The sequence below is a fragment of the Podarcis pityusensis genome (genome assembly GCF_964106645.2).
Source record: "Podarcis pityusensis genome assembly, chromosome: 4".
Taxonomy (NCBI): domain Eukaryota; kingdom Metazoa; phylum Chordata; class Lepidosauria; order Squamata; family Lacertidae; genus Podarcis; species Podarcis pityusensis.
In genome coordinates, this window is record NC_138027.1 from 28,543,221 (window position 1) to 28,567,960 (window position 24,740).

Consider the following 24,740-nt stretch of genomic DNA (forward strand, 5'->3'; position numbering starts at 1 on the left):
CAAAATCCTTGGCTAATTTTGACAGCTACAGCTGTTAAAAGTGCTTGCGGGTAGGAGCTTGCCACCCACCAAGGACCATCTTTCCCCAAGAGTCCTCTAGCAGGGTGGATTTTTTCCCCCATCACCAGCAGTTTTCATCTGTGCAGACTATTTATGTCAAATGCTTTGTGTGGCTGTCATAAGATAGCCAGGACTCTGGGAGGCTTTCAAGCGATCCCTGACTTTCAAATAAGAGGGAAGGTCAAATTTGTATTGACTCGTAAATGAACCGAGCCATTTCCTGATTTTCTTTTTCGGGGCATGGCTCAGCTTATTTCCAAGCCAATCTGATGCAGGCTAGTTATATTAAGAAATAGATCTTCATTCTCTCTGACTACTTGAAATATATTGTGCGGCCTTCTGTTTACTATAAATACGGATTTTTTTATTTATTTATGGATGGAGAATGTAGAATGTAATGATGGGAAGATATCCTAACCAGTGTATGTTAATTTCTGTCATCTATTAAAAGGGCTTGACATGTTACAATTAACAAACTCATATTTTTGTTGTTCACATAATGAAATTTTGGAGATACTGCACATGGCTAAGAACTTGAAATGTTTAAGATGTCTAATCCAGGAAATTCTATGGCACTGTACGTTTTTCCTACAAAGCAGGACTCATTAGTTAGAATGCTGAAATTTGGAGCCTCTGCTTACTAAAACAGTCCAAAAATTGTACATTTTAAAAACACATTAATAGTCAAAAGTTGGACTGCATCATTTATCTCTTACTAGAGGCCAACACATCAGCACAAAGTCAGCCATGTATTGGGGTGAAATAGTAAGTGTTAGCAAAAATGGGTGGAGCAACTGATAAGCCTTTCCCCTTAGTATAGTATGCTACATTTTAGTCACACCAGGGCATCTCACACTCCTATGTCTGCATTCAGGCAAGTGAGAGGCACTACCACAGTTCAAGAATATATCAGCCAGGCAAAAGCATTCAAGGAAGACTGTGAAGGGCATGGCATAGGCATGGCCTGGATATCCTCTTTCAACGTATGGGTCAGAAGAGCCCCATCCCTGTTATATACCAATCCACATACACTAATCCCATGTGAGTTAGAAAGCTGAAACTTGCTAGACGTGGCAAGATACTCTGATTACTCAGTAAGAATTAAAATGAGATATTTATCTCTACTGCAAGGGGGCATGGGCCCAATATCTTGCCACCAAAGAAGCTTCCATTTGGGAGCTTTTAGATAGACCAACACAACTGATCATTAGAAATAACTTGAAGTGTGACACTACAAGCAAAATGAGAGTGGGATGAGAATGTTGGTCTGTGGGAGTTCAGTTGCTTCCTGTGCACTCTGGATCAGCATTGGGTGGGGGGTGGGAGGCTCCTGCAGCACCCAGGAATATTCATTCTCTCTCTCTCTCTCTCTCTCCCTCTCTCTCTCTCTCTCTCTCTCTCATGCCACATAAGACTATTTCTAGTGTGTTTTTATCTAGACAACAAAAATGTAATTAAAATGTATTGCACTGCAAAACAGGGTACATACTCATAACAATAAACTGTTTTTAGTCCTCTGGATATGTGGGAGATAATAATAGAGGTCTGTAATCCTATGCATACTTCCTTAGGAGTAAGCACATTTGAACTTAATAGCACTTACTTCTGAGTAAGCATTAATATGATTGGGTCACAAATAAATACTGATTTAGATTGTTGCTAAGAATTATTTACTAGATTGCTCCATATTGAAGGGGGTGGGAAAACAAGTTTTATTATTTATATTTATAGACTGAACGTTTGTTTTCACCTTTGTTACAGGCCTCGTTTGCATGAAGTCTAGCACCTCAGTGGTTGAGCTTGTTATGCTTCTTTGTTCACAGGTAAGATTATTCATGGCTTTAGCAATATAATACTTGTTCTGTTGACAGCGCCATCATACCAAAATGCAGTGTAATGTTTATCACCGTAACATTTTTGAAGAGGAAGACCCTTATTTTTCTTGCATCAGTACCCATACAAGCATTCACAGTCCCGCTGAAGCACACAGATATAAAACCTATGGCTTTAAAAATACATTCTAATATTTCATTATAAAGCTTAATTAAAATTGCATTAGTAACTGGATAAATGGATTGGCCGGTAACTCCAGTCTTAAATACTAATGGATGGTTCAGCATTAAATAAAAATCTTGCAAATGGACAGCTTATTTTGCTTGTTCTAGTATATTTCTCTTTGGAAGTATTGCTTGTGCAGTCTACTTTGCAAGCCATTTAGAGTTTGGTGCTATATTTGAAATACCATTGATAAAATAATATGAGATACAGTAGGCTACTGAATCCTGGATGCAGGGAAATATAACTGGGTATCTTTTAAATGGACTAGAATCCAGGAAACACAGGAACCACAGGGTGGGGAGGGGGTTAGCACACTTCAAGGCATATTTCTGAGCCTGGGGAAAAAAGGAAATCCAAAAAAGACATTGGGATGTGAGATTTTGTTTTTAGTTCTAATTGGACAATAAATACGGATTTTAACATTAAAGTACTGGAAGATAAACTGTCCTTTTATCTCCTACTAATTCAATAAGCATATTCATTTCTCCCCCATATATTACTTAAATCTCTCTCTTTCTATGATCAGTTTTAAACAGTACATGTATTCCAAAGTACAAAATTCACGTATAAAGTTATTTTTGTGAATATAATCAATTGACATTAATTGTATACTTCCTTCTGATTTTTTAGATAGTCTTAGCTCTGTCTCCTTTTCCATCAGTTCTGTGCCTATGAATGATTCAAATGTTTTAGCAATATTCAGAGTTGAAAGTTAATGCCAATTATGCCTAGTTTTAGGTATTTCACCCTCTTACCTGCTCTTTGCTCGTTGATTGGTAGCACTTTCCTTTGGATTCTGTGAGGAAACAACTGAGCCTTTTGTTGTTGTTGTTGTTGTGAGCAGAGTGGATTTGTGATAAAGAAAAGACATCCGTAGCAGGACTTCTCACCAATGGTTGAGCTTCAAAACATCTCCTGGAGAGAACTTGGAAAATTTGTTACCTAAAGTTTAAGTCCTTAATTCATGGGAAATAGCAAAATATTCTTTTAGTCCCCCGAGTTCTCTAACAAGCAGTTCATAGGCAGATTCTTGAGCGAGAGAATAACTCCCAGTACCTTCTTACGTTCTCTTTGTTTTAACTGCATTTCACAAGGATAAAGTGGAATGCAGCATTAGGGTCTAGTGTGTTTTGATGGCCTCATCATCTAATCATAGGTTTAACATTACTCATTTGCTGGCTCCAGGAATTCCTGCCATTAAGGACTCTAGAGATGTAACTTGCCTCAAATATTGATTGAGGGGAAGAGTGAGAAATTTAAGCTCCTTTGTTATTTTTGTCTTTTAAGCATTGTAGTGGAGCTATGCAACAAACAAAGCTACACTGTGTTTTTTATTTTATGGTTTGAAAGGCAATGTTAGGTGGATGGGTACCTAATTCCCTTTTCACTTCTCCCAGTCCTCAGCCCCAGGTATCAAAGCATATATTTTATTCAAAATTTCACAAAAATAGGAATGAAATACAGGTACACAGAATTTAAGAAAACTTTTTTGATTGTGGAGTTGGTACTTGGTATCCTATACTCCATATTTTTCTGAAGAGCAGGGCTGACCTTGGTATTAGGTAAAGTGAGGCAGCTGCCTCAGCAAGAGATGCTGGTGTAGGAGCCACCTTGATGTTGCTTTGAAGTTCCCTGGCCATTATCCTTTACTGGAGGACTTGACATCGTGCCCCTAAACACGCTTCAGATGTGGAGGAGAACACTACTCCATTAGCAGTGTTGAATTAAGGTTCATCTGTCAGTCTAATCAGTTTATGTATGTGAAATACGAAGAGGCACCATCTTTTCCTGCACCTCAGGGAGCAAAATGTCTTAGACAAGCACTGTAGAAGATCCTTCACCATCCCAACGGCCTTTGGGAGGGAAAGATGTGTAAGGTAGGGTGCTATATTTTATGGCTGGTGGAAGATCATAATAATCACTTTCAATGGTGCCATGGTTTTTTTATTTTATTTATTTGGCATCATTAGTGATCATGGAAATTAACAGATTATAAGAGGTTCCTGCTCCAAGGAGCTTGCAATCTGAAAAATAGCCTTCCTGATACTTGTTTTTATTACCACTGTTATTTTATTTGAATTTCACCCTATCCTGAACCAAAGTTCCGCAATAAAGTCAAAATCCAAGTGTTACACAGCTGTGCAACAGTGATAAAATACTATAATGATGAAAGTAAAATAAAATAAAAACTCAACAGAGAGATTTCACAAAGTTCCCAGTCCCTCAAAACCAATAGCTTTACCAGCTTTTAGAAAAGTGATGACCCATAGAGCAGCTATTTTTTATTATGATTATGATTAAGCATAACTCATGATTCAGGTTCTTCAGGTTGTGATAAGGTTGTTCTGGAAACAACAACCTAGTCCATACTGTCCAAAGAAGAACTGGAATTTGGAAGGTGGGTTGGTACTGAATTCCAGCTATTGGAGGAACAACTGCCCGTATGAAAGACACTTCCATATTAGAGACTAATTTACTAATCTACTACAACATAGATGCTTAATCAACTTCTATGCATTCCAACAACATTTGGAGGGCCACAGGTTTCTCATCATTGTTCTAAGTAAACAGTTCTTCCTATATGCACTTGCCTGGCAACAAATCCCACTGAGCTCAGTGTGGTTTCTTTCAGAGTAGACCGGTGCTGGATTGCACTGCTAATTAATTAAAATATTGTGATAATCAGTCACCCTGCAAACTTAGTTGAGATGTGGAGAGAAAACTAGTTGCAAAGTGCATTACTTTATTGTTAACATTTGTATTTCACCTTTCCTCCAAGGACATCATAGTTCTTCCTTCCTCCTTTTTTCCTCACAAGAACCCTGTAAGGATGGTTAGGCTGAGTGGGGATTCAAAGCTTGGTCTCACAGCTCATTGTCCAACATTCTAGTCATACAAAATGATGAATCAAATGAAGATGGGTATTTTCTTGGAAACATAGCTGATATTTCTCTAAAATGGAAATACTGTTTACTACCTTCCCTACTTCATTAAAACCTTCATTTCCAATTGATATTTGTAGTCTCCCTGTGTTAAGTTCCCCATTTTGTGATACAGGTACCTTTAGACAGTGCTTGAGAACAAGAGTAGTTTTGATTTTATGTTCTAAATTAATTACATTTTGCAGTCTGATGTAAGAGTTTGAAGTATCTATCTTCAAAAAGATAGATGACCGAGAAGGCTTTTGAAAATATTTTGTTTGCATAAACTAGGGTAACAGTAGACTCTGAAAAAGGAAAGGGAAATGCAAAGTTTGTTTTCCTTTCATTTGCTACAGCAAATTAGATGCTTTTATGCTCTTTATGTTGGAAATTCCATGTTAACGACTACAGATTAGCAAGGATGTCAGAATTTTTTTCTTATCTGAGCTCCTGAATAAACTTAACATTGCCAGCGGCTCATGTCCAAGGTATGGTCTAAATTTACATGAAATATCACATTACAAACGTCTGAAGGTACATGTCATGGATAATTCAGTTCATATGGGCAGGTTTTTAGACTCCGAAGGATATGCAATCAAGTCTGTTTCCCCAGAGGAATTTAGTCTTTGTGAAAAATTCGCTTTAAGGTTTATGGAAACTCCTAAAGGGATACTGCGTTATTTGGCACTGAGAAATGGCTGTTGTTTCTTTGCATTTTGGTTGCTATTGTCCCTTTTTAATAGCTTCCCTTCATTTGTGTTAACACACTGCATTTCACACATATGAACGTGAGGTTAAAATTAGATTGATTTTGGTTATTGCAGCTACAGTGGTCCTCTGGAAAATTCATAATATGTAATGACATGTTCAATGCATTTGAATTAAGTTAATTTTCAGGGGTGGGTGGGATTAAGATGTTGTTTTTGACAAGAACTGCCCTTTATTAGCTGGTCTTTGTTCCCTATAGCCTAGTTTTATTTATCACATCTGTGATACTGTTTTGTGGCAGATTTCTCAAATAAACCATGAAGTTTCTCTTAAATTTCTTTTCTTCTCTTTTTTAGTATAGCTCCTTCTTTGATACAGAGCAGATTTGGTTTTCAGTAATGGTTCCTTTTCTCTTTAAGAACGACAATAGCATCTAACTATTTCCAGATTGTTTTACAAGTCCCCTCTTCAGAATACTGGTGTACTCACTGCATTAGGCTAGATCTTGTGAGTCTTCATCTTTCTACAAAACTGTACTGTATCTGCCAGTAGTTTTTGTTTTCTTAACTAGAAAATAAAGGTCTCATTCTTTAATACAGATTGTTCACTTATATTTTTCAATATAGTGACTAATCAGGGAACAGAGTGAAACTATTTTGGGACCTAAAACTCTAAAACACATTTAGCTTAAATATGCATAACGTTTTCCCAAGAACATTTGACTTTTCTGATTAACCAAAAGGGACTTTTATGTTCTGGTGATGTAACTTTCACGAAGCCCATAATCTTGAGATCTTGACTGAAGGCTTTTAAATGAAGGACCAGCACAGGGGGCGGGGCAGGGGAGATACTGTTATCGTTTTCCTTAGGAACATGTTTACTTTCAGATATTATACATTGAATACATGATCACCCTAGAGGCACTGCTTGAGGATTGATGAAGAGGGATTTGACTTGTAACAAGCAAAAATGATTTCTTTATAGTTAACAGATGAGAGTCCCTATGAGACCCTCATAGGGAGGAGAACATAAACAGAACTTCAGCCCAAGAGCTAAGTTACTGTTTTGAAACTATGTCTTTACAAAAAGCTGTGGTCAATAGGTACTTAAAATAACTGCATAAGTAAAGAATAAGTGTTTAGAACAGTGGCTTTAAAACGTTGATCTTTAAATAGTATCACCTTTATCTCCATTAACTACGACAAATGAAAAGGAAAAATTGCATTGTGGAAAATATATTTAGAAATGGACCTGATATTTAATGGAAAAAACACAAAAGATCCTTGTTACCAAAAATAAACAGTAATTGATCTAAAGCATCTAAACTCAATGCAGCTTGTCTTATCTTGTATACAGTGATTTTGGATCCAGTGCTATATCTGGATGCTCAGGTAGTGATCGCGCTTAAGAGCACATTTTACCTGCTTAGATTGATATGCCAGCTGCAGTCTTTCCTGGATTGCCAGCCATCATAATGAGAGGCATCCAGAGTAGAGTACTTTAAGATTACTGTGAGGCAGCCTATGGGGAGTCAATTGAAACTTCCGCTGGGTCGGAAGGTGGCTACTGATGTGTTCAGAAGCAGCACTGGGAACAAAATCACACACAAATGAGTTTAGATGCCCATGTCTGTTGACATCACCCAAGAACTGAATGTGAGGACCTCAACTATTCAGTTACTGTTTATTTGTGGTAACAACAATCTTGTATTTTTACTCCTGATTTTTTTTGTAACTGCTAAGGCATTTGGGCCTCCAACAATAGCAATGTAGACTGTACACCTGCTCCTTTGGAGGGAGTGCAACCATATCGTGAACAGGCAACTAACTAGCTGCATTTTTTTTACCTATAAAGACATAAATTGTCTAATTTCAAGATACTTCAGATACCTCATTTTCTCATATAAACTTAGCTGTACTTTAAGATCTTCTTCATAGGCCCTGTTCCAGGTATCTCTGCTGACTGGAATGTAGTGAATGGTTATTCCTTGTGGCAGTAGCACCACAAGTGTCTAACTCGCTCCCTAAGTTCCTTCCCTTCATTCTTATTAGATGTTAGGTTAAAGTAGTCCGTCCCCCCCATAATGAGACTTTGGGACTCTCTGATTTGCTGTTTTTAAAAGGAATGGGGAACCTGTGGTCCCCCAGATATTGCTGGACTACACCCCCACAATTGCTGACCACTGGCTATGTTGACTGGCGATACAGAGAGTTGGAAGCCCAATAACATACAGAATGAAAACTGGGCATATTTGTGTGATTGTGAGAGAAGGCATTCTTTCATGTATCCAGGTCCCAAACTAGACTTTCAAAGTGGCACATAATTGACAGGGGGCCAGTGGACCTGTTTAAATAGTGAGATATCCCCATGAATGGTTCCAGTCTGTAGCCTAGTGGCTGTATTTTGACAACACATTACAATAGTCTATATACTCTAGGGTGATCAGAACGTGAATAGCCATAGCAGTCTTGGCTAGTGAGAGATACTCCTTAGCACAGATGCTACACACCCACACACAAAAACTCTCCCTGAACAGGTGAAGTATCCATCAAGAGTGCCTCTGTATTGGGATTAAGCTCCCAGTGATCAAACCTCAACTATTCCATTACTGATCTCAAACACTGATTTGACACCTATCTAGAAGGATGCTGTGGTTGATGGTATGGGATTAGCAGGACTGCAGTCCTGTGTCCTTCCCATTGCACAGATCATTCATCAAGCAAGGCAGTTTCGGTACTGGCACTAGGTCTGAAAGTGGATTGAATGAGTTAGAAATTGTTTAACAAATAAAATTAAAATAAGGTTTTGCCACATATTTAGCTCCAGCTAGTTAAAGACACTTGGATAATGCAAGCAGGAGTACTTTGGAATGATGTAAAGGTCATGCACAATTAATCATCCCAATGCATATAATCTTAAGCTTGGTAGAGCTAAGTGGCAGGAGATTTATATGGTTTAGACAAGTGCTTCTGAAACCTAAAGGCAAATCTTAAGTATTTTATTAAGCCTTTATTCGTGGAGAAACAAAGAACACATAAAATTTACACCCTCTAAATAACAAGATTTGTGATATTGTCAAGTCAAAAGGTGATGTTACTTCAAGAGGTGAAAGTGTTCCATTAGTCAAGGTGTGTATTTGCGCCTAGTAGTTATGATTTATCAAGCCAGCAGTAGGGATGGGGGAGAAATTTGACTTGGTTTGAATTTTAAAGCGAATCTTTCAAATTTTCACTTTTCAAAACTGAACTGAAACAGCCATCTTTCAAAATTCACACTTATCTGAATTTTGTGATGCAATTATTCAACCAAAAAATTGATAAATCCTTCCATCTCTAGTCAGCAGGTCATGATATTATGATATCTCTTAATATATGTACTGATTGGGTAAGTCTCAACCTAATTAGCTGTAAAAATCCTGCCAACCAGATTGCCCGAGATGCAGCTATCACGGTGGGGGGAGGATTGATGCCACCAAAATATGATCTCCCCCGGTCAGTTGCCACAGTTCCTGCCAAATGCTCTTGAATGATGCTGTATCTCAGGAATTATTGGGTGAGAAGATAGCCACTGAGTAATTTTTCAGTTTGACTTCACAGGGGAAAGAGAATGAAAGGGAAATGGATAGAATTAATAATAGTGGTATAAATTGGATTCAGAATTATTATTTTTTAGGAAGCAGTGAGAGAAATCCCTTTTAGACATGGTTCAGCAGGTCAATAATTTCTTTCTAGAAAATTTTCTAGAAAACTTTTAGTGCTGGTATGGCATTTCCCCAAAATGTATTTCTATCCTGATATCTGAGTCCAAAATTGGGACATGTAATGACTTCCTGGGGACGCGGGTGGCGCTGTGGGTTAAACCACAGAGCCTAGGACTTCCCAATCAGAAGGTCGGCGGTTCGAATCCACACAACTGGGTGAGCTCCCGTTGCTCGGTCCCTGCTCCTGCCAACCTAGCAGATCAAAAGCACGTCAAAGTGCAAGTAGATAAATAGGTACCGCTCCGGCGGGAAGGTAAACAGCGTTTCCGTGCGCTGCTCTGATTCGCCAGAAGCGGCTTAGTCATGCTGGTCACATGACCGATAAAGCGAGATGAGCGCCGCAACCCCACAGTCGGTCATGACTGGACCTAATGGTCAGTGGTCCCTTTACCTTTAATGACTTCCTGATCTTTATAATTTCATGGCAATATGGATACTTGTGCCACCTTTCACATTGTGTCTCTGTGTGTATTCATTTATTTAAATTCATATCCCATCTAATTTTCAAATGACATTCAGGGCAGTTAACAAAATCATAAAAATAAGATATAAAATAGTTCTTTCCCCCGCCAGCTCCTTTCTCCACTCTTTTATCCTCTCTTGCTAGTAAAACTGAATTACCGAGTCACGAAATGAAAAAGTGTCACCGATATGAAAAGTTTGGAAAGCTCTTCTCCTCTGTGCATTGGAGGCATTCAAACTATTAGGAAACCCAAGTTACTTACAAATGAAATCATTTTTACTTCAGTGTTGTTATATATAATATCTGTTTAATGCCAACTATGGATAAGTCACTGTACATAATGTTGAGGCGGCACAGTCTCTGCCTAGAGGGTTTGAACTTTGTAACAAATGGACAATGCTCATTAGGGCGAGATGTCAGAGGCAGTCAAATGGGAATTAGGTGTTGAAATAACAAATTCTGGTGTTTCAGAAAAGAACAGTGTTGTTTTTCATTACGCAAATACAAATTGATTGAATATTATTATTATTATTGTATTAGTATTAGTATTAATTTTTTTGCTTTGTTCCTGATGGATCAGGAAATTGTCACTTTATTACAACTTTACTAGCACCTGATTCACACTGCTTGGAGAAAGTTTATCACATGTGGCTGCGGTTACTGGATATGAAAACACATCACTAAAATGTGGGAGGGGTATACTAAGAACATCACAAAATGGTAGTGATTGCAGAAAATTGCTAGGCAGTGTAATGGAAGGTTAGAGAGGTGTAAATAGGTCTGAATACCTGGGTTTGAAAATCTTGGATAAAGGGGGAGAGTGTTGGCATACAGAGATGAGCAGCCATCACGGCTACTACATGGACACATGACTTAGTGATAGGAAGGACTTTGGAACAAAGTACATATTCTTCCATGATTTGGCCAAACAGTTAAAAACCCTTTATGTTCAGCATATGATCAGATGGAGCTGCCCTTCCCATTGCTAGTGCTTTCCTGGAAAGGGCTGGGATAGAATGGGAGCAACACCAGGGCTGCACAGGTGTACCAGGGAGACTGTTGCCTTGCCCTGCCCCAGTCCTTCCTAGGTAAACAACAACAATGCTGGTCAGAGAATAGCGCTAACTCATCACATGTAGCTCCACTGCTTTCATTATTATATGAAATCGTATATTTTTATATTTTTATTTTATTCTTAATTTTAACTGATTTTATCATTTGTATCTCTTCTGCGACTTCATTTTACACCCCTTTGAAACTTTGGGGTTCAACAATATATCAGTTGTTTAAATTAGTTGAATTGCAGTACAGTGGTACCTCTACTTACGTTCACCTCCGGTTATGTATCCTTTGGGATACGTACGCGGCAAACACTGAAGTATTTTTCCGTGTTCCGTCCCGCGCGCATGCGCAGAAGCCGTCCCTCCGGTTGCGGAAACCTCAGGATCCGACTGGAGCTCCGGAATGGATCCCGTCTGCAACCGGAGGTACCACTGTTTATTTTAAGTAATTTTTACCATGGAACACTGCCTAAGTGTGTTGATGTCAAAATGTATTAATTTCCAGAGAGGGAGTTCCTTTTTTATATTAAATTAGAAGAGAATTGTAGCAATTTTGGACTAATAGGATAGAATAGCTCTTCAAAATAGAATACTGTCCTGCCCATTCAGCCTGGTCTGGTTTGGGCAGGAGCAGCAGAACCACCTCTCCAGAGATGGGCTTCATGAGGGAGCAGAACCATCTAGTCCATTTAAGCTTGTTCCACCCCTAACATCCTCTTTGTCTAGCTGTTTCAGCACTTTTCCTCCATCAATGGAGCACGTTTTTAAAATAGGGCAATCCTGGTTGCAATGGTAGGGCTGTGTGAGGAACTAGAAAAGCCAGTGCTGAACATTGATGAGTACAGTGGTGCCTCGCAAGACGAAATTAATTCGTTCCGTGAGTTTTGTCGTCTTGCGATTTTTTTCGTCTTGCGAAGCACGGTGTCGGGAAAGTTTTGGAAAAGCTTCAAAAATCACCAAAGTCTTTAAAAACCTCAAAAAAGGCTACCACACCGCGTTCTATGAGTTGCTCCTCGAAGTCAAGTCGCAACTGTATTAACGGTGTTAAGAAAAAGGAAACAAACTTGCAAGACGTTTCCGTCTTGCGAAGCATGCCCATAGGGAAAATCGTCTTGCGAAGCAGCTCAAAAAACCCTTTCGTCTAGTGAGTTTTTTGTCTTGCGAGGTACCACTGTACTCAAAGGTGCCAGTATGGCGAAGGGGGATTCCCTTGATGGTTCTTCTAGGATCTGGAGGATGGTACCCTTACTCTTGCAAAATGTTCCAAAATATATTTTATATTTTCTTTTATGACTTAGGAATTCTGAACTGCTTGCCAGTTAAATGCCTCTTTCTTTTAACAATAGTTAGTCAAAACATTTACATGATGCATCTTAAATTAGTAGATTGCTTTTAGATTTTGCTTAAACATCTGATGCATTTTTACAATAAATACAAATTTCCAGTATGTATCATTACAATGCAATGGAAGAACGGAGACCTTGTGAAGAGTGAGCATATGGTAACCAGAGAAATCCTTGTAAAACACGGATGAAATAATCTTTATACATCAAAATTAAATACTTTCAAAATTAATTGCTGCTTTTTAAAAAAGATGGTTTATTCTTCCCCTTTAGGAATGGCAGAATTCTATACAGAAGAATGCAGGACTTGCTTTTATTGAGCTCATCAATGAAGGAAGGTAATTAATTTTAAAGCTTTTGGACAAGTAGTCATTTTGTATCTAATTCCTTTGGGTGATAATACTTTCACCATCTGCTCCAGGAAGACCAGAGGACAAACTATTTTAATTAAACAGTTTAACAGCAGGGAAGCTTTGCTTATAAAATACTTCTGTAGTTAATACATAAAATACTGAACTCAAATGTTTATTTATCTGAGAACACCTATGCAATAGTTTAAAGTTGCTTTGAGATTTGAACCACCAACTTTAAGCAGCAAAGTCCACTCCACTCCAGATAGAATCTTAAGAAACCCAATCTGCAAATCCATCTGCCGCTCCATCTGCACATCATATAGTAAAGTGTATTTGTGCAGTTAATGACAGAGCACTATTTTTTATCATAATTCCCTATGTTTGTTTGAGGTACTAGATTATAAAATAGATACTTTATGCATGCCAGTTCATTGCGATGACAGTTAGAACTTTGGGTGCAATCCAGATTAATTATGTTTTAATTTGAATTATGTGGAATGTGACTTGCACTCTCAACTAAGTGATTTTAATGTTGATGCTACTGAATACTCTGTTTTAACTCCCCCCCCCCCCACCTTTCGAGGCACCTTTTTAGTTAAGCTGCCAAGAGGACTATTTAAATTTGAGTTTGCCATATCTACGTATATTTTTGTTGACCTATTGGAGTAGTATGTGTAAACTAATCATTTGGCTATATATAGAAATGAAGAAAGTATCTCTTCTAAAAATTGTTTTTAAAGTCTATTTTTTTCTGAGGGTATAAGATTAACGAGGGTGAAATGTAAGATCTCAAATTTATAAAACTTTATTTACAATCACTTGTGTGATACATTTGAATAATACAGTAAATGTAGTCAGAATGAAATATGCCACTTTTTTAAAATGTTTATAAGCTTTCTGAGCAAAAAAAATTCCTCACACTATTTTGTGTGTAGAAACAGAATAACCTGCACTGATAAATCACTTATATCCCCATGGATTTACTGTAATCTTTGTGCCAGAGGTCAAAGACTGCACTAGAGTTTTATCGCCATTAGAAGTCTTTGGAAGCAAGATCAGAACATATATTAGCTAAGCAAACAAACGAAGAAAACTATCTCCTCTTTATGCCCTGGAATATACTAGGGGCTTCTAACGTTTGTTAGTGGCATGATTCCTTTGCATGGTTTTGTCACATGAGACAATCAGATCTGCTGGAATATTTGATGCTATACTATAAGTACTAAACGAATCACAATTTATTTATTGTGTGGATTTTTTTATGTATGGCTACATAAATTCAATAAATTCAATAAATAAAATAAAAATATTTTCATTTTCTTAGTTCCTGATCAATAGCTTTTGGCGGGGGAGTTGCTGCTTTTGCTGATGTGAGCATAAATGAATGAAAACAAAATCTCTGTAGTCATATTTTTCTAACACATAGTTTTAACCAAAATACCTATCAGATCATATGCATATAATTATTGCTAAAAGACTACTTTTTCTGTCCTGAGCTTTTGATATTGCCCTCCTGGTGGCAAAGAGGAAATTGTTATAAATATTTATTCTTCTTAATAGCTAAAGTTTGAATGCAATTCATCAATCATAGCTAGAGAATGCAATTGTGCAGTTGTCAACAATTAACAGGACATAAACAGTTGATGAATGTGCAGTAGAATTAAAGTGCTCCCTTGAACAGCCTGAAATTATAAACTGGATCATTTAAAGGAATCCAACAAAAGAGCTTTATAATTAAAACAAAGCAAGGTTAATGGAATGTAAAATTGCATATAATTGCTATGCATTTATGATTGAATTTTAAATTATGAATTGAAGAACACTGCAAAAGAATTTGTGGATTGGATTTGGAATCCCTTTCCAGTTGTTATTTTAATTTCAGTAAGGTTATATAATCAAGCAAATCTTAGAAAAACCTGGCATCTTGCTTTACAGAATTAAACATTTTTGATTGCAAATTAGGCTAAACATAGAAAATTAGGGTTGGTTGGAAAAAAACACCCCCAAAAGTGTCAAGTATAAAATCAGTACAGTGATCAGAGAGTATTCCCACAGCTTTCAACATGACCAGTGGATTTGTGTTTTGTTTCATTATTTCTATGAGCAAGTCATTTTTCAAACTGCCTGGGAAACCCCACAGAGTTTCCATGATTCTATGGATCAAGACCTAGATAAAGTTATAGGCGATACTCTTACTATAGGATATGGGCCAGAATCCAAAGAACTACTTATTCACAAGGCAGTGTTACGCATGAAGTGAGCTCCAAGTCTGAATGATACAAGAGGATGCAAAAATGGAATATGATGTATCTTCACCTGCACAAATGCTACCAACCTGTAGCCAAGTCTGTGTCACTTATTCAGATCCAAATGCATAAATCTTGTGTCAACATTTCTTACTTTTCTTCTTTAAGAGCATTCTTTATCATTTTGACAAGTGCTGTAAAAACTACATTTATTTAGATCTTTACGGTACAATCCTAGACTAAGATGCAAGTCCTATTGAGTTCAGTGGGCTTATTCCCTGATATGGGTGGGTATTAGGAGTGAATATGTTTACCACTAGCCTAAAAAAAAAAATGTGCTAAGCATTATTTGGATGCACATTCTGTTTAATGTTGGCGATTCGGCCAGTGTGAAGCTCTCGGGGGCATGTGCCATGCATTTGTTGTTTAGTCGTTTAGTCGCGTCCGACTCTTCGTGACCCCATGGACCAGAGCACGCCAGGCACTTCTGTCTTCCACTGCCTCCCGCAGTCTGCTCAAACTCATGCTGGTAGCCTCGAGAACACTATCCAACCATCTCATCCTCTGTCGTCCCCTTCTCCTTGTGCCCTCCATCTTTCCCAACATCAGGGTCTTTTCCAGGGAGTCTTCTCTTCTCATGAGGTGGCCAAAGTATTGGAGCCTCAGCTTCACGATCAGTCCTTCCAGTGAGCACTCAGGGCTGATTTCCTTAAGAATGGATAGGTTTGATCTTCTTGCAGTCCATGGGACTCTCAAGAGTCTCCTCCAGCACTACAATTCAAAAGCATCAATTCTTCGGCAATCAGCCTTCTTTATGGTCCAGCTTTCACTTCCATACATCACTACTGGGAAAACCATAGCTTTTACTATATGGACCTTTGTTGGCCAGGTGATGTCTCTACTTTTTAAGATGCTGTCTAAGTTTGTCATTGCTTTTCTCCCAAGAAGCAGGCATCTTTTAATTTCATGGCTGCTGTCACCATCTGCAGTGATCATGGAGCCCAAGAAAGTAAAATCTCTCACTGCCTCCATTTCTTCCCCTTCTGTTTGCCAGGAGGTGATGGGACCAGTTGCCATGATCTTTCTTTTTTTGTGCCATGCATAGGGCTGCCCATAAAATTGAATGGAAACAGCTTTGACCATCCGGAACTTTTGTGTTCATTGATACCCGTCCATGCACCATAGCTTCAGGATTAGGTTGTATGCGTGTATTGTAGGTAGTGTGGTCCAGTAGAGGCATGTTCAATGTTGTAGTTTGCTCCAATGTCACATTTTAGAGAAGCATAGGCAGGTGACATGTAAAAAGAAGAAGGAGCTAGTTTTCCACAGGCATCCAGTATGTTTCCTTTGGTCGGCAATATTCCTAAGAGCACCTGCCAAACACTGTAGAACAGGGCTAGGCAATGGGTGGCCTTAAAGGTGTTGTTAGAACTACAACTCCTACCATTGCTGTTCATGACCAGTGCCAGATTTACATATAAACTAAACAAGCTATAGCTTAGGGCCCCACTCTCTTGGGGGCCCTAAAAAAAATTAAAGAAAAAACTGGATGTACATTTCCAAAATATAAGATAAAAAACAAATAAAATAAAACCTATATACATCAACAGTGTTTTGTGTTGTGTAGGCTCCTATGATGTAAGTATTTTTCGCACCCGACCATAAGACGCACCTAGTTTTAGAGGAGAAGAAAAAAATATTCTCTCCCTCTCTGCGCAGCGCCCCTTCAGCGAAGCGACAGGAGAAACGCAGCACCTCTCCAGCGAAGTGAAACCAGGAGAGCAAGAGGGATCGATCCCTCTTGCTCTCCTGGCTTCAGCGAAAGCAACGTGAAGCCTCCTGAGCACACCGGGAGAGCTCCCGCTGCGCTCAGGAGGTTTCGGGTGGCTATCCTTGAAGCCAGGAGAGCAAGAGGGATTGGTGCACACTGATCCCTCTTGCTCTCCTGGCTTCAGCGAAAGCTGCGCAGCCTGCATTCGCTCCACAAGGAGCACACACATTTCCCCTTACTTTTTAGGAGGGGGAAAGTGCGTCTTATAGAACGAAAAATACGGTAATGGGCTCTGCCTGCTAGTCTGCTCCCTAAAATATCAATGGTTTGTTCATTTCTATATATAGGGTGCCTACATTCTGCATGGACTGGTTGCATGGCAACATGTTCAAATGGCTTTAGATACCTATCAGGTCTATAAATTACCATATAGCATATATTCAACACAAAAAACAGCAATAATTTGTTGTTGACAAAGGACAGCTAGACATATAAAGGGCCCCATTACCTTCAGTAGCGTAGGGCCTCATCAAACCTAAATCTGGCCCTGTTCATGTCTATGTGGACTGGAGATGTTGGAAGTTGGCAGTGTTTTTTTCTAGCAATATGCTGTGCTGACACCTTTTTTTCTAGACAAGAGCACTGGAAGTTGGCATCCAACAACATCTAATTGGCCACAGCTTGCCCAGCCCTGCTGTAAGATCCCGGAGTTGAATGCCTGCATTCTTTGCAACATGTTAAGAGATTGTGGCATAAACCTTACAAACAATGCAGGGCAGTGACTTTGAATGGCGCAGTATCTGAGGCCATACTTGAAGATAGGGCAGAATATTGAATGGGCAGTAGTTTAAATTTGCATTTTTTGTGACAGCCCATTTTAGGCCATCATGTCTCATTATGGCACCAAAGTGCACATTATAAAGAAGGAAGCTTCTAGTAGAGAACATTACTTTTTCTGCAGCTTAGAATTTTTTCATGAAACGTCTTCCTTTGAAGAACAGATACACAAAGGCAGGATTTTCAAAGCACTCATCACTGGCTTAAATCTGCTTCTGCTGAAGTCTGCGATAACACATTTATTGTGTTCTGTTGGATCAGACTTTTAAGCCAGTATTAAGCACTTGCATTTTATCCAGAGAATAGAGTTGGTTTCTGTTTTGTTTAAGGGGAACTGAAAAGGGAGAAGAAGAGATGATTTCAATCATCCATGATTTTGTATAGTGGAATTTTTAAAGGTTTGTTTTGTTCAAATTGTCATTGGCAATGAACAAAAACCTATGCAATTACAAAAGGTGTGATATGGCATTTATTTATTTATTAAAATTATGATCTATCATTTACCAAATGCTTCCAGGATGGAAATATGTAACATAGCTAAAATACTGTACAAAAGAATCAAAACCAAAATCAAATATGCATAGAACTGTGAAAATCATCATTAAAATAAAGTAAAGTAACATGTTGAAATGAGGTAAGGATCATTACAGCTGACTGAATGGTATGGAAAAAAGTATTTGGTTGCTTTCTCTGGACATACATAATCCAAATAAAACAGTTGTTTATAACAACTACTAATTAATTATAGTAATTATGGCAATTTATGTTGGTGGATTTTGTCTGATTTTATAGATCAGTTTATTACCAAATTATTGTTTTTTCATGCTAATATAAACAAATACAGTTTCATGTATATTTACATTTTATGTATGAAATGTTTTTAATGAAGATACATTAAGACTGATTTCAGTTAACTTTTTCTCTCCAGACTATTGTGTCATGCAATGAAGGACCATATTGTACGTGTTGCAAATGAGGCGGAGTTTATCTTGAACAGGCAGAGAGCTGAAGATGTACACAAACATGCGGAATTTGAGGTAAGTCCGGCAGCTGATAAAACTCTGATTTTTCTGTTTTCATTCAGCTAGCATTTACACTGTAGCCTTTCTTTTCTCACTTCCCACTTCGAGGTCCTCGTAGCTTCGCAAATCTGATCCAGAGGGCCACCCCACATGCTTACAGAATGAGACTTCCTCATCCTTTCTTGCCCCCTGTAACTCTCTACACAGTCCTCAAATCCAATCCAAACAGTTTCCAAACTCTTCAGAGCAGATTTTGGGGCCACATGGTGTTGCTGGGGAGAACAGAGGAAAGGGAAGTCCACTCGCCTGTTGTGGGATACCACCCTGTGACATTACACTCTACTTACATAACTGATAATTTAGTCATATAATTCCAGTGAATGCATTTATATCTTCTTCTTTTCAAAAAACACTAGTTTTTTATTTTGAAAAACGCTGTGAAAAGTCATTTATTTAGACTTTTGGTGCACTCTGATACTCCGAAGGCGGTCCCACTGAATTCAATGAGGCAAGTAGGTTTAACTGGGATTATCAGTGCAGTGGTCGTTGGTGCACATGTTCCCACCAGTGCCTTTCCTTGGGTGCACAGCAGCCCTTCTTCACCCCACCCTTTCCTGTAATGCAGTTAGACCTGAAAGAAGACATGTATTGTAGCCAACAAAATACATTCTCAATCCTATGCGGTGTGGGTGTTGGAAGGGGTTACAGCCAACAAAAGAAGGCTTAACTTACCTGTCCCCAGCTGTGATTCACACAAACCCCCCAAATACCCCTGTGCCACAATTAGACTTGAAATGTTTTTTTTATTTGCTACATCGTCCCTCCCTCTCTGTAATTAGGCTTGCATATTGGTTCCAATAAAAGGTTTTGGTTACAGAATCATAGAACTGTAGAGTGGGAAGGGATCATGTGGAATGCAGGAATCTTTTGCCCAGCTCATTGTCCGAAGAAGGTTGGAGCTCCTTGGTTATAGGTTTGCAACCTTAGGCTGCAATTCTAAGCACACTTACTAGGTAGTAGGACCTGTTAAATACAGTATAATTTATTCCTAAACCGGGCTTCCTTAACCTCAGCCCTCCAGATGCTTTTGGCCTACAACTCCCATGATTCCTAGCTAGCAGGACCAGTGGTCAGGGATGATGGGAATTGTAGTTTTAAAACTTCTAGCGGGCCGAGGTTGAGGAAGCCTGTCCTAAGCTGATGTACTGTCACTATTGAGGCACTATTGGGTCACACTAACTTTCAACCACTGGAGGAATAGCAATAATCTATCATGAAATGTCACATAAGATCAAGGATAGAGAAGAGGGTGTGTGTGTATGGGTGTGTGTGTGTGTGTGTGTGAGAGAGAGAGAGAGAGAGAGAGAGAGAGAGAGAGAGATGAGGTTTATTGGCAACATTTGGCCAGCTCTCTTCACTGCATCTTTCTTATATGGTTTTGTTCTTTTCTGCATAGATTGAAAACAGAACTTTGCCTGATATTTTCTTTCTCAGTATATATAACCTTTACTTTATTCTGTCATCTGAGACAGCAGTCACTTGTCATATGGGATTGCAACAAATTTATTACGAAGCATATTCTGGATATTTTGAGTTTAGGTATTAAAAAAAAATCACATTTACAATTAAGTGTATGTCAGAGTGAGGTTTCATATTGCTTCAACAGTAAATAACATTTGATATTTATCAGAGCATCATGCAGTAAACCAAGATGACAGTAGAAGATTGAGTTATCTGCCCTTTGAAGAATTTGTTGCGGTATAAGATCTGTCAGAACCGTAGACAAAATGAGAATATTCAATTAGCTTCCAGCTTCAGTTAGCAAATACAATTTAGAATATTAACCAAATTCCCTTAAGGGAAAAACCTAAGTCAATTTTCTAGTAAGCAAACCAAGATCTTTCTCAAATGTGAGATTCTTCAAATTTTTGTGTTATCTTGCTATTTCAAAAATACGATACTTTAGACAGGCAGTATAAACCTGTTATTTGAATTAATATTAAGAGAAGTATTTAAATAACCATAGTTAGAGATGGACTTCTAGAAATACTTCTGAGTTACAGACTTGTGTCCCCAGAAAACCTGTTCCAGAAAATTAGGAGTAGCTGCACAGAGAAGGAGAAATCTGAAATTATCTTGATGCATTCTTAGTAGCCCTTGGACGCACATGCATATAATTCTTTGAGTCCCTGCCTAAAAGGGCAAGGCATATGATTGTGACATTTCTAAAGTACAGCAACATTTCAGATGCTTTTGATCTTTATATTTGTTTCTGTTTCTACATTCATGCATGCATTTTTTAAAATGAAAAATCTGCTAGGTACATAAGACTCAATTTCATATTTATTACTTATTTTGCTTCTGTTTTTGTTAACAGTTATTCACTGCGTGAAAATCTTTTTAACCAAGTAATACAGTTAAATGTATCCTTTTCACTAACCTTCCTTTTCAATGTTGTAAAGGTACAAAAACTGTGTGGTTTGACATAACTCTAGCTGTAGAAACTCTCATTTCGTAAATGTTATTGAGAAAGTCCAATTACTGTATTCTAGAACCACAATTTCCACAGTTAACATTCATTCATTCTGTTAGCTTCTGTAATTGCTCAGAATGAAAAATGAACATTTGATTTAACTGTCCAATGAGCTGATGAAATATTAACCTCATTACAGAAGAAGATCATTGTACTAATTGGTGCTTCTTGGTACAAGAAGATAAATTGAAAAAATAATTAACCCCATAATGTCTGTACTCTCAAAATAAATTTAGCTAAACTTTTAGCATTACATAATGGGTAGAATATGCAGGATGCACAAATATATTTGCATGCATGCACACACATACAAAAACACACACACTGCTTAGTATATAGTTTACTGACTGATCAGTAGGAAGTAAACTTGGTTCTATTCTCCAGTGTTCTGCCAATGGCTGTTTACTGGTGCAATGCTGGGGAGAGGTGGTTTGCGGTGTGGGCACAGCCTGGCAGGGACCATCTTTCCTGCCTTGCACAGCCATTGGGGAATGCGCATGCCTCCTTCCATGGCCTCATGAAACACTGGGAACTGGCTGTTTAATATAGCCAATGAGAGATGGGCTGGATAGCTTGGCTGCAATGCCAGACCTGGTGGATGCAATTCTCAGTCAAGTCCACCTATATTTCATATAAGGAAATTGCGCTGGAGCCTCCCAGCTCAGTTCATTATGGGAATTCTCACTCTTCCACCCTGCATTGTTTGGTCCTGCCTGAAGGTGAGCAGGAATGGAAAACTTGTTTGCCATATTCAACACCAGGGAAGGAACCCTGAGGATCATCTAGTCTGGTGGTTTTCACATCTAGTCTGGTCACATCTTTTTGGCTGATAAGGCACTGATTTGGATCCTTAGCCCATTGGGTACCCTGCTAAAGGGGTCCAGGAGGGGGTGTCTCTGTTCAGGAGACACTGGATACAGGGCCCGATGGGACATAGGAGCCTCCCAAATTGGCAGTCCTAGTACGATTGCCCTGGTTTGATATACGTTATAGGATGACCCTTAACTCGGGGTTGACCCAGCCAAAATAATCAGCAGGTGGGCTGGTTGATCCTACTTACGCAGTGCCTCTGCCACAGCCTACTGACGTTTATCAATAAAGTTTTGGCCTGTTTTCAGCCAACACCAATGTCCTGTGTCTTTATTACCTGGCTCTCTCCTCATACTTGTCACGTGCATACTGCACTTGGGTCTACAATGAGTGCTTAACTTTACTTTTATTATATTGTAATCTCGTGTGGGTGTTAAACTGGTGCTCAGCTCATATTGGGCATTCATATACGAGCTGGAGCCTCCACTCTTCATGGCTCTCAGCTAGCTTACTTGCACATGTCCATCCTCTGAGTAGCCTCATCATCTCCTCTGCTCCTGTTAGGGGAGGTATGTGGTGGGGCTAAGAGCCAGCCAGGAGACCAGGCAGCTGCTGTGGGGATCTATCCTGGGAGAAGAGTATCCAGATTCACTGGCTTTGAGGGATCACTAGCAGGGTGGTGATCTGTTGAAGGGTTCTGTGCCACTTGCTCTTCTGGGGAGACATCAGCTTCAAAGTTTGAACAAGAGTAAATTCTGATTTACTCAACAGTCACCAAATGTTGATACTACAAGACACCGTGGGTTCCTGCTATGTGAATGCACTGGAGCAAACCTCAGGTTTGTGCCAAGGCTGCTCCACCCCCATGAAACAAGGTGAGGCGATCACCTTGGGTGGCAGCAGATCTGGCCTCCAATGAATGTAGTCCTCTGTACCCACCCCAAAGCTGCTTCTGATGGCCAGGGACCAAGAGGGACTGCATGTGATATGCAACTGGCTGTAGCTGGATGGTCAAATGAGCATATATCACAGACCCCTCTTGGGTTAGAAGAGGTGTCTCACTGCTTGCACTCTTTTTGGATCCGTTCTATGGATCACATTTAGCACAAAGCAGGTTTATTAAGCAATTGTCACTGTACTTCATTTATGTATATATTATAGTGAATGCTTTAAAAAGTAGCAGTTGTGGAACATTGGGGGGGGGGGGAGGTCTTCTTCAGCCACTTTCCAAAACTGCCTACTGAAAAAATAAACATGTTTTCCCTTTCTAGTCACAGTGTGCCCAATATGCTGCTGACAGAAGGGAAGAGGAGAAGATGTGTGACCATCTTATCAGTGCTGCCAAGCATCGAGATCATGTTACTGCAAATCAACTGAAACAGAAAATACTGAATATCCTAACAAATAAGCATGGTGCTTGGGGAGCTGTCTCACATAGGTATGTTGTTAATCATCGTAACATAATTATATGCTTCTGAACTGGTATTTTAAATGGATGTGTCATGTCTTTATAGTGAGCAGTCGAGACTGTAATGTAATTCGCCAGAATCCGTTCCTGATCATACAGCTCATCCTGTGTTATAGGCATATTCTGGTACTGATTGGAATCTTATATTTAGGTTGTCTGCTATCAGATGATGAGTCTGCTGTCAGTTGCTGGGTTTTGCACTCAGAAACTCTGCTGCCATCATTTATTTTATTTTATCTTTTTATAAAGTGAATGGTCCAGTCATCATGGCAGTGTCTCAGAACCAAAAGTGGCCTTTCAGTGTCTTGCAAAATTCATTGTCCCTGCTTCCATGGCAAATATCTCCTGGTAGTTCCTTTGTCGGGTCACCCCAGGTCACCCCTCAAATAATTCATTTTTTGAAACATGAATCATGGAAGCAGAATGTGCATGCAAACACATAAACAGTTTATTGTTTATTATAATCACACGATTTAAGAGCCAAGAAGAAGAAAAAAATCTGTGGTGTGTTGGTATATAGTTGGCCTTATAGCATAGTTCTACCATTTTATTTTTCCCTTTGTGAACTAAGTGTTTTTATCATTTTTTTGGCACCAGTTTCACCTTTGTTCTCCTCTCTTTTCTTATTTGGTCATAGTAATACTTTGAGAATGAGATTATTTGGTTTTAATTTTTTGTCCAGCACTTGTGGCATAAGCTTTCATAAACCTCACTTGACTTCACTGGATGAATGAAGTGTTATCCTGAGTTGGCAGTACAAATATACATGGGGTAATGATTTCATTTCTTCCCTGTTTTTAATTACCTTTTCTGCATTTTATTTACTTCCGACTTTTGTCTGTCTGTCTGTCTGTCTATCAGTCTATAGATAGATGTATGGATGAACAACTTTGGAACTCAAGATAACTCTTCGTTCATCTGGTGAACTGTAGTTCACAAATGCTTATGCCGTAATGTATTTTTTTTTAATCCTTTAAGATGCCACAAGATTCCTTGCTATAGATACAATGGACTTAATAGAATACTGGTGCAGTGAAGAGAATCAGTGGGTTACGGTTATCTCTGAATATAAACTTTATAAAATGGACAGACTACGTGTATTAGGGATTGTATAAAAAAAGAGCATAAGAAACTTAATGGGGACATACTTTAAAAAGGGTAACAAAGAGTCTTTGTTAAATTGAAAGAGGGAAAGAGGGCTAAATATCTTCAAAATGCTCGGAGATTAAGGGAAAACAGTTTCCTCTGAAAATGAAAGTATTGCCCAAACAATAACAAAAAGGGAAAACTCTGGCAAAAGAAATGTAAGCTGGAGAAAAGTGAAGG

The 24,740-nt window shown here is 38.8% G+C and overlaps 1 protein-coding gene across 3 annotated transcripts in view; it reads left to right on the top strand.

Annotated features, from left to right (window-relative positions):
- NBEA (neurobeachin) overlaps positions 1 to 24,740 on the top strand; it is a 355,514-nt gene that overhangs the window by 129,658 nt on the left and 201,116 nt on the right. For all 3 annotated transcript variants that reach the window (XM_081004034.1, XM_081004035.1, XM_081004033.1), the window contains 4 exons: positions 1,822 to 1,883; positions 12,648 to 12,712; positions 18,510 to 18,618; positions 23,218 to 23,384. In XM_081004034.1, coding sequence (XP_080860160.1) covers positions 1,822 to 1,883; positions 12,648 to 12,712; positions 18,510 to 18,618; positions 23,218 to 23,384 — 403 coding nt within the window. The remainder of the gene's footprint in view (positions 1 to 1,821; positions 1,884 to 12,647; positions 12,713 to 18,509; positions 18,619 to 23,217; positions 23,385 to 24,740) is intronic.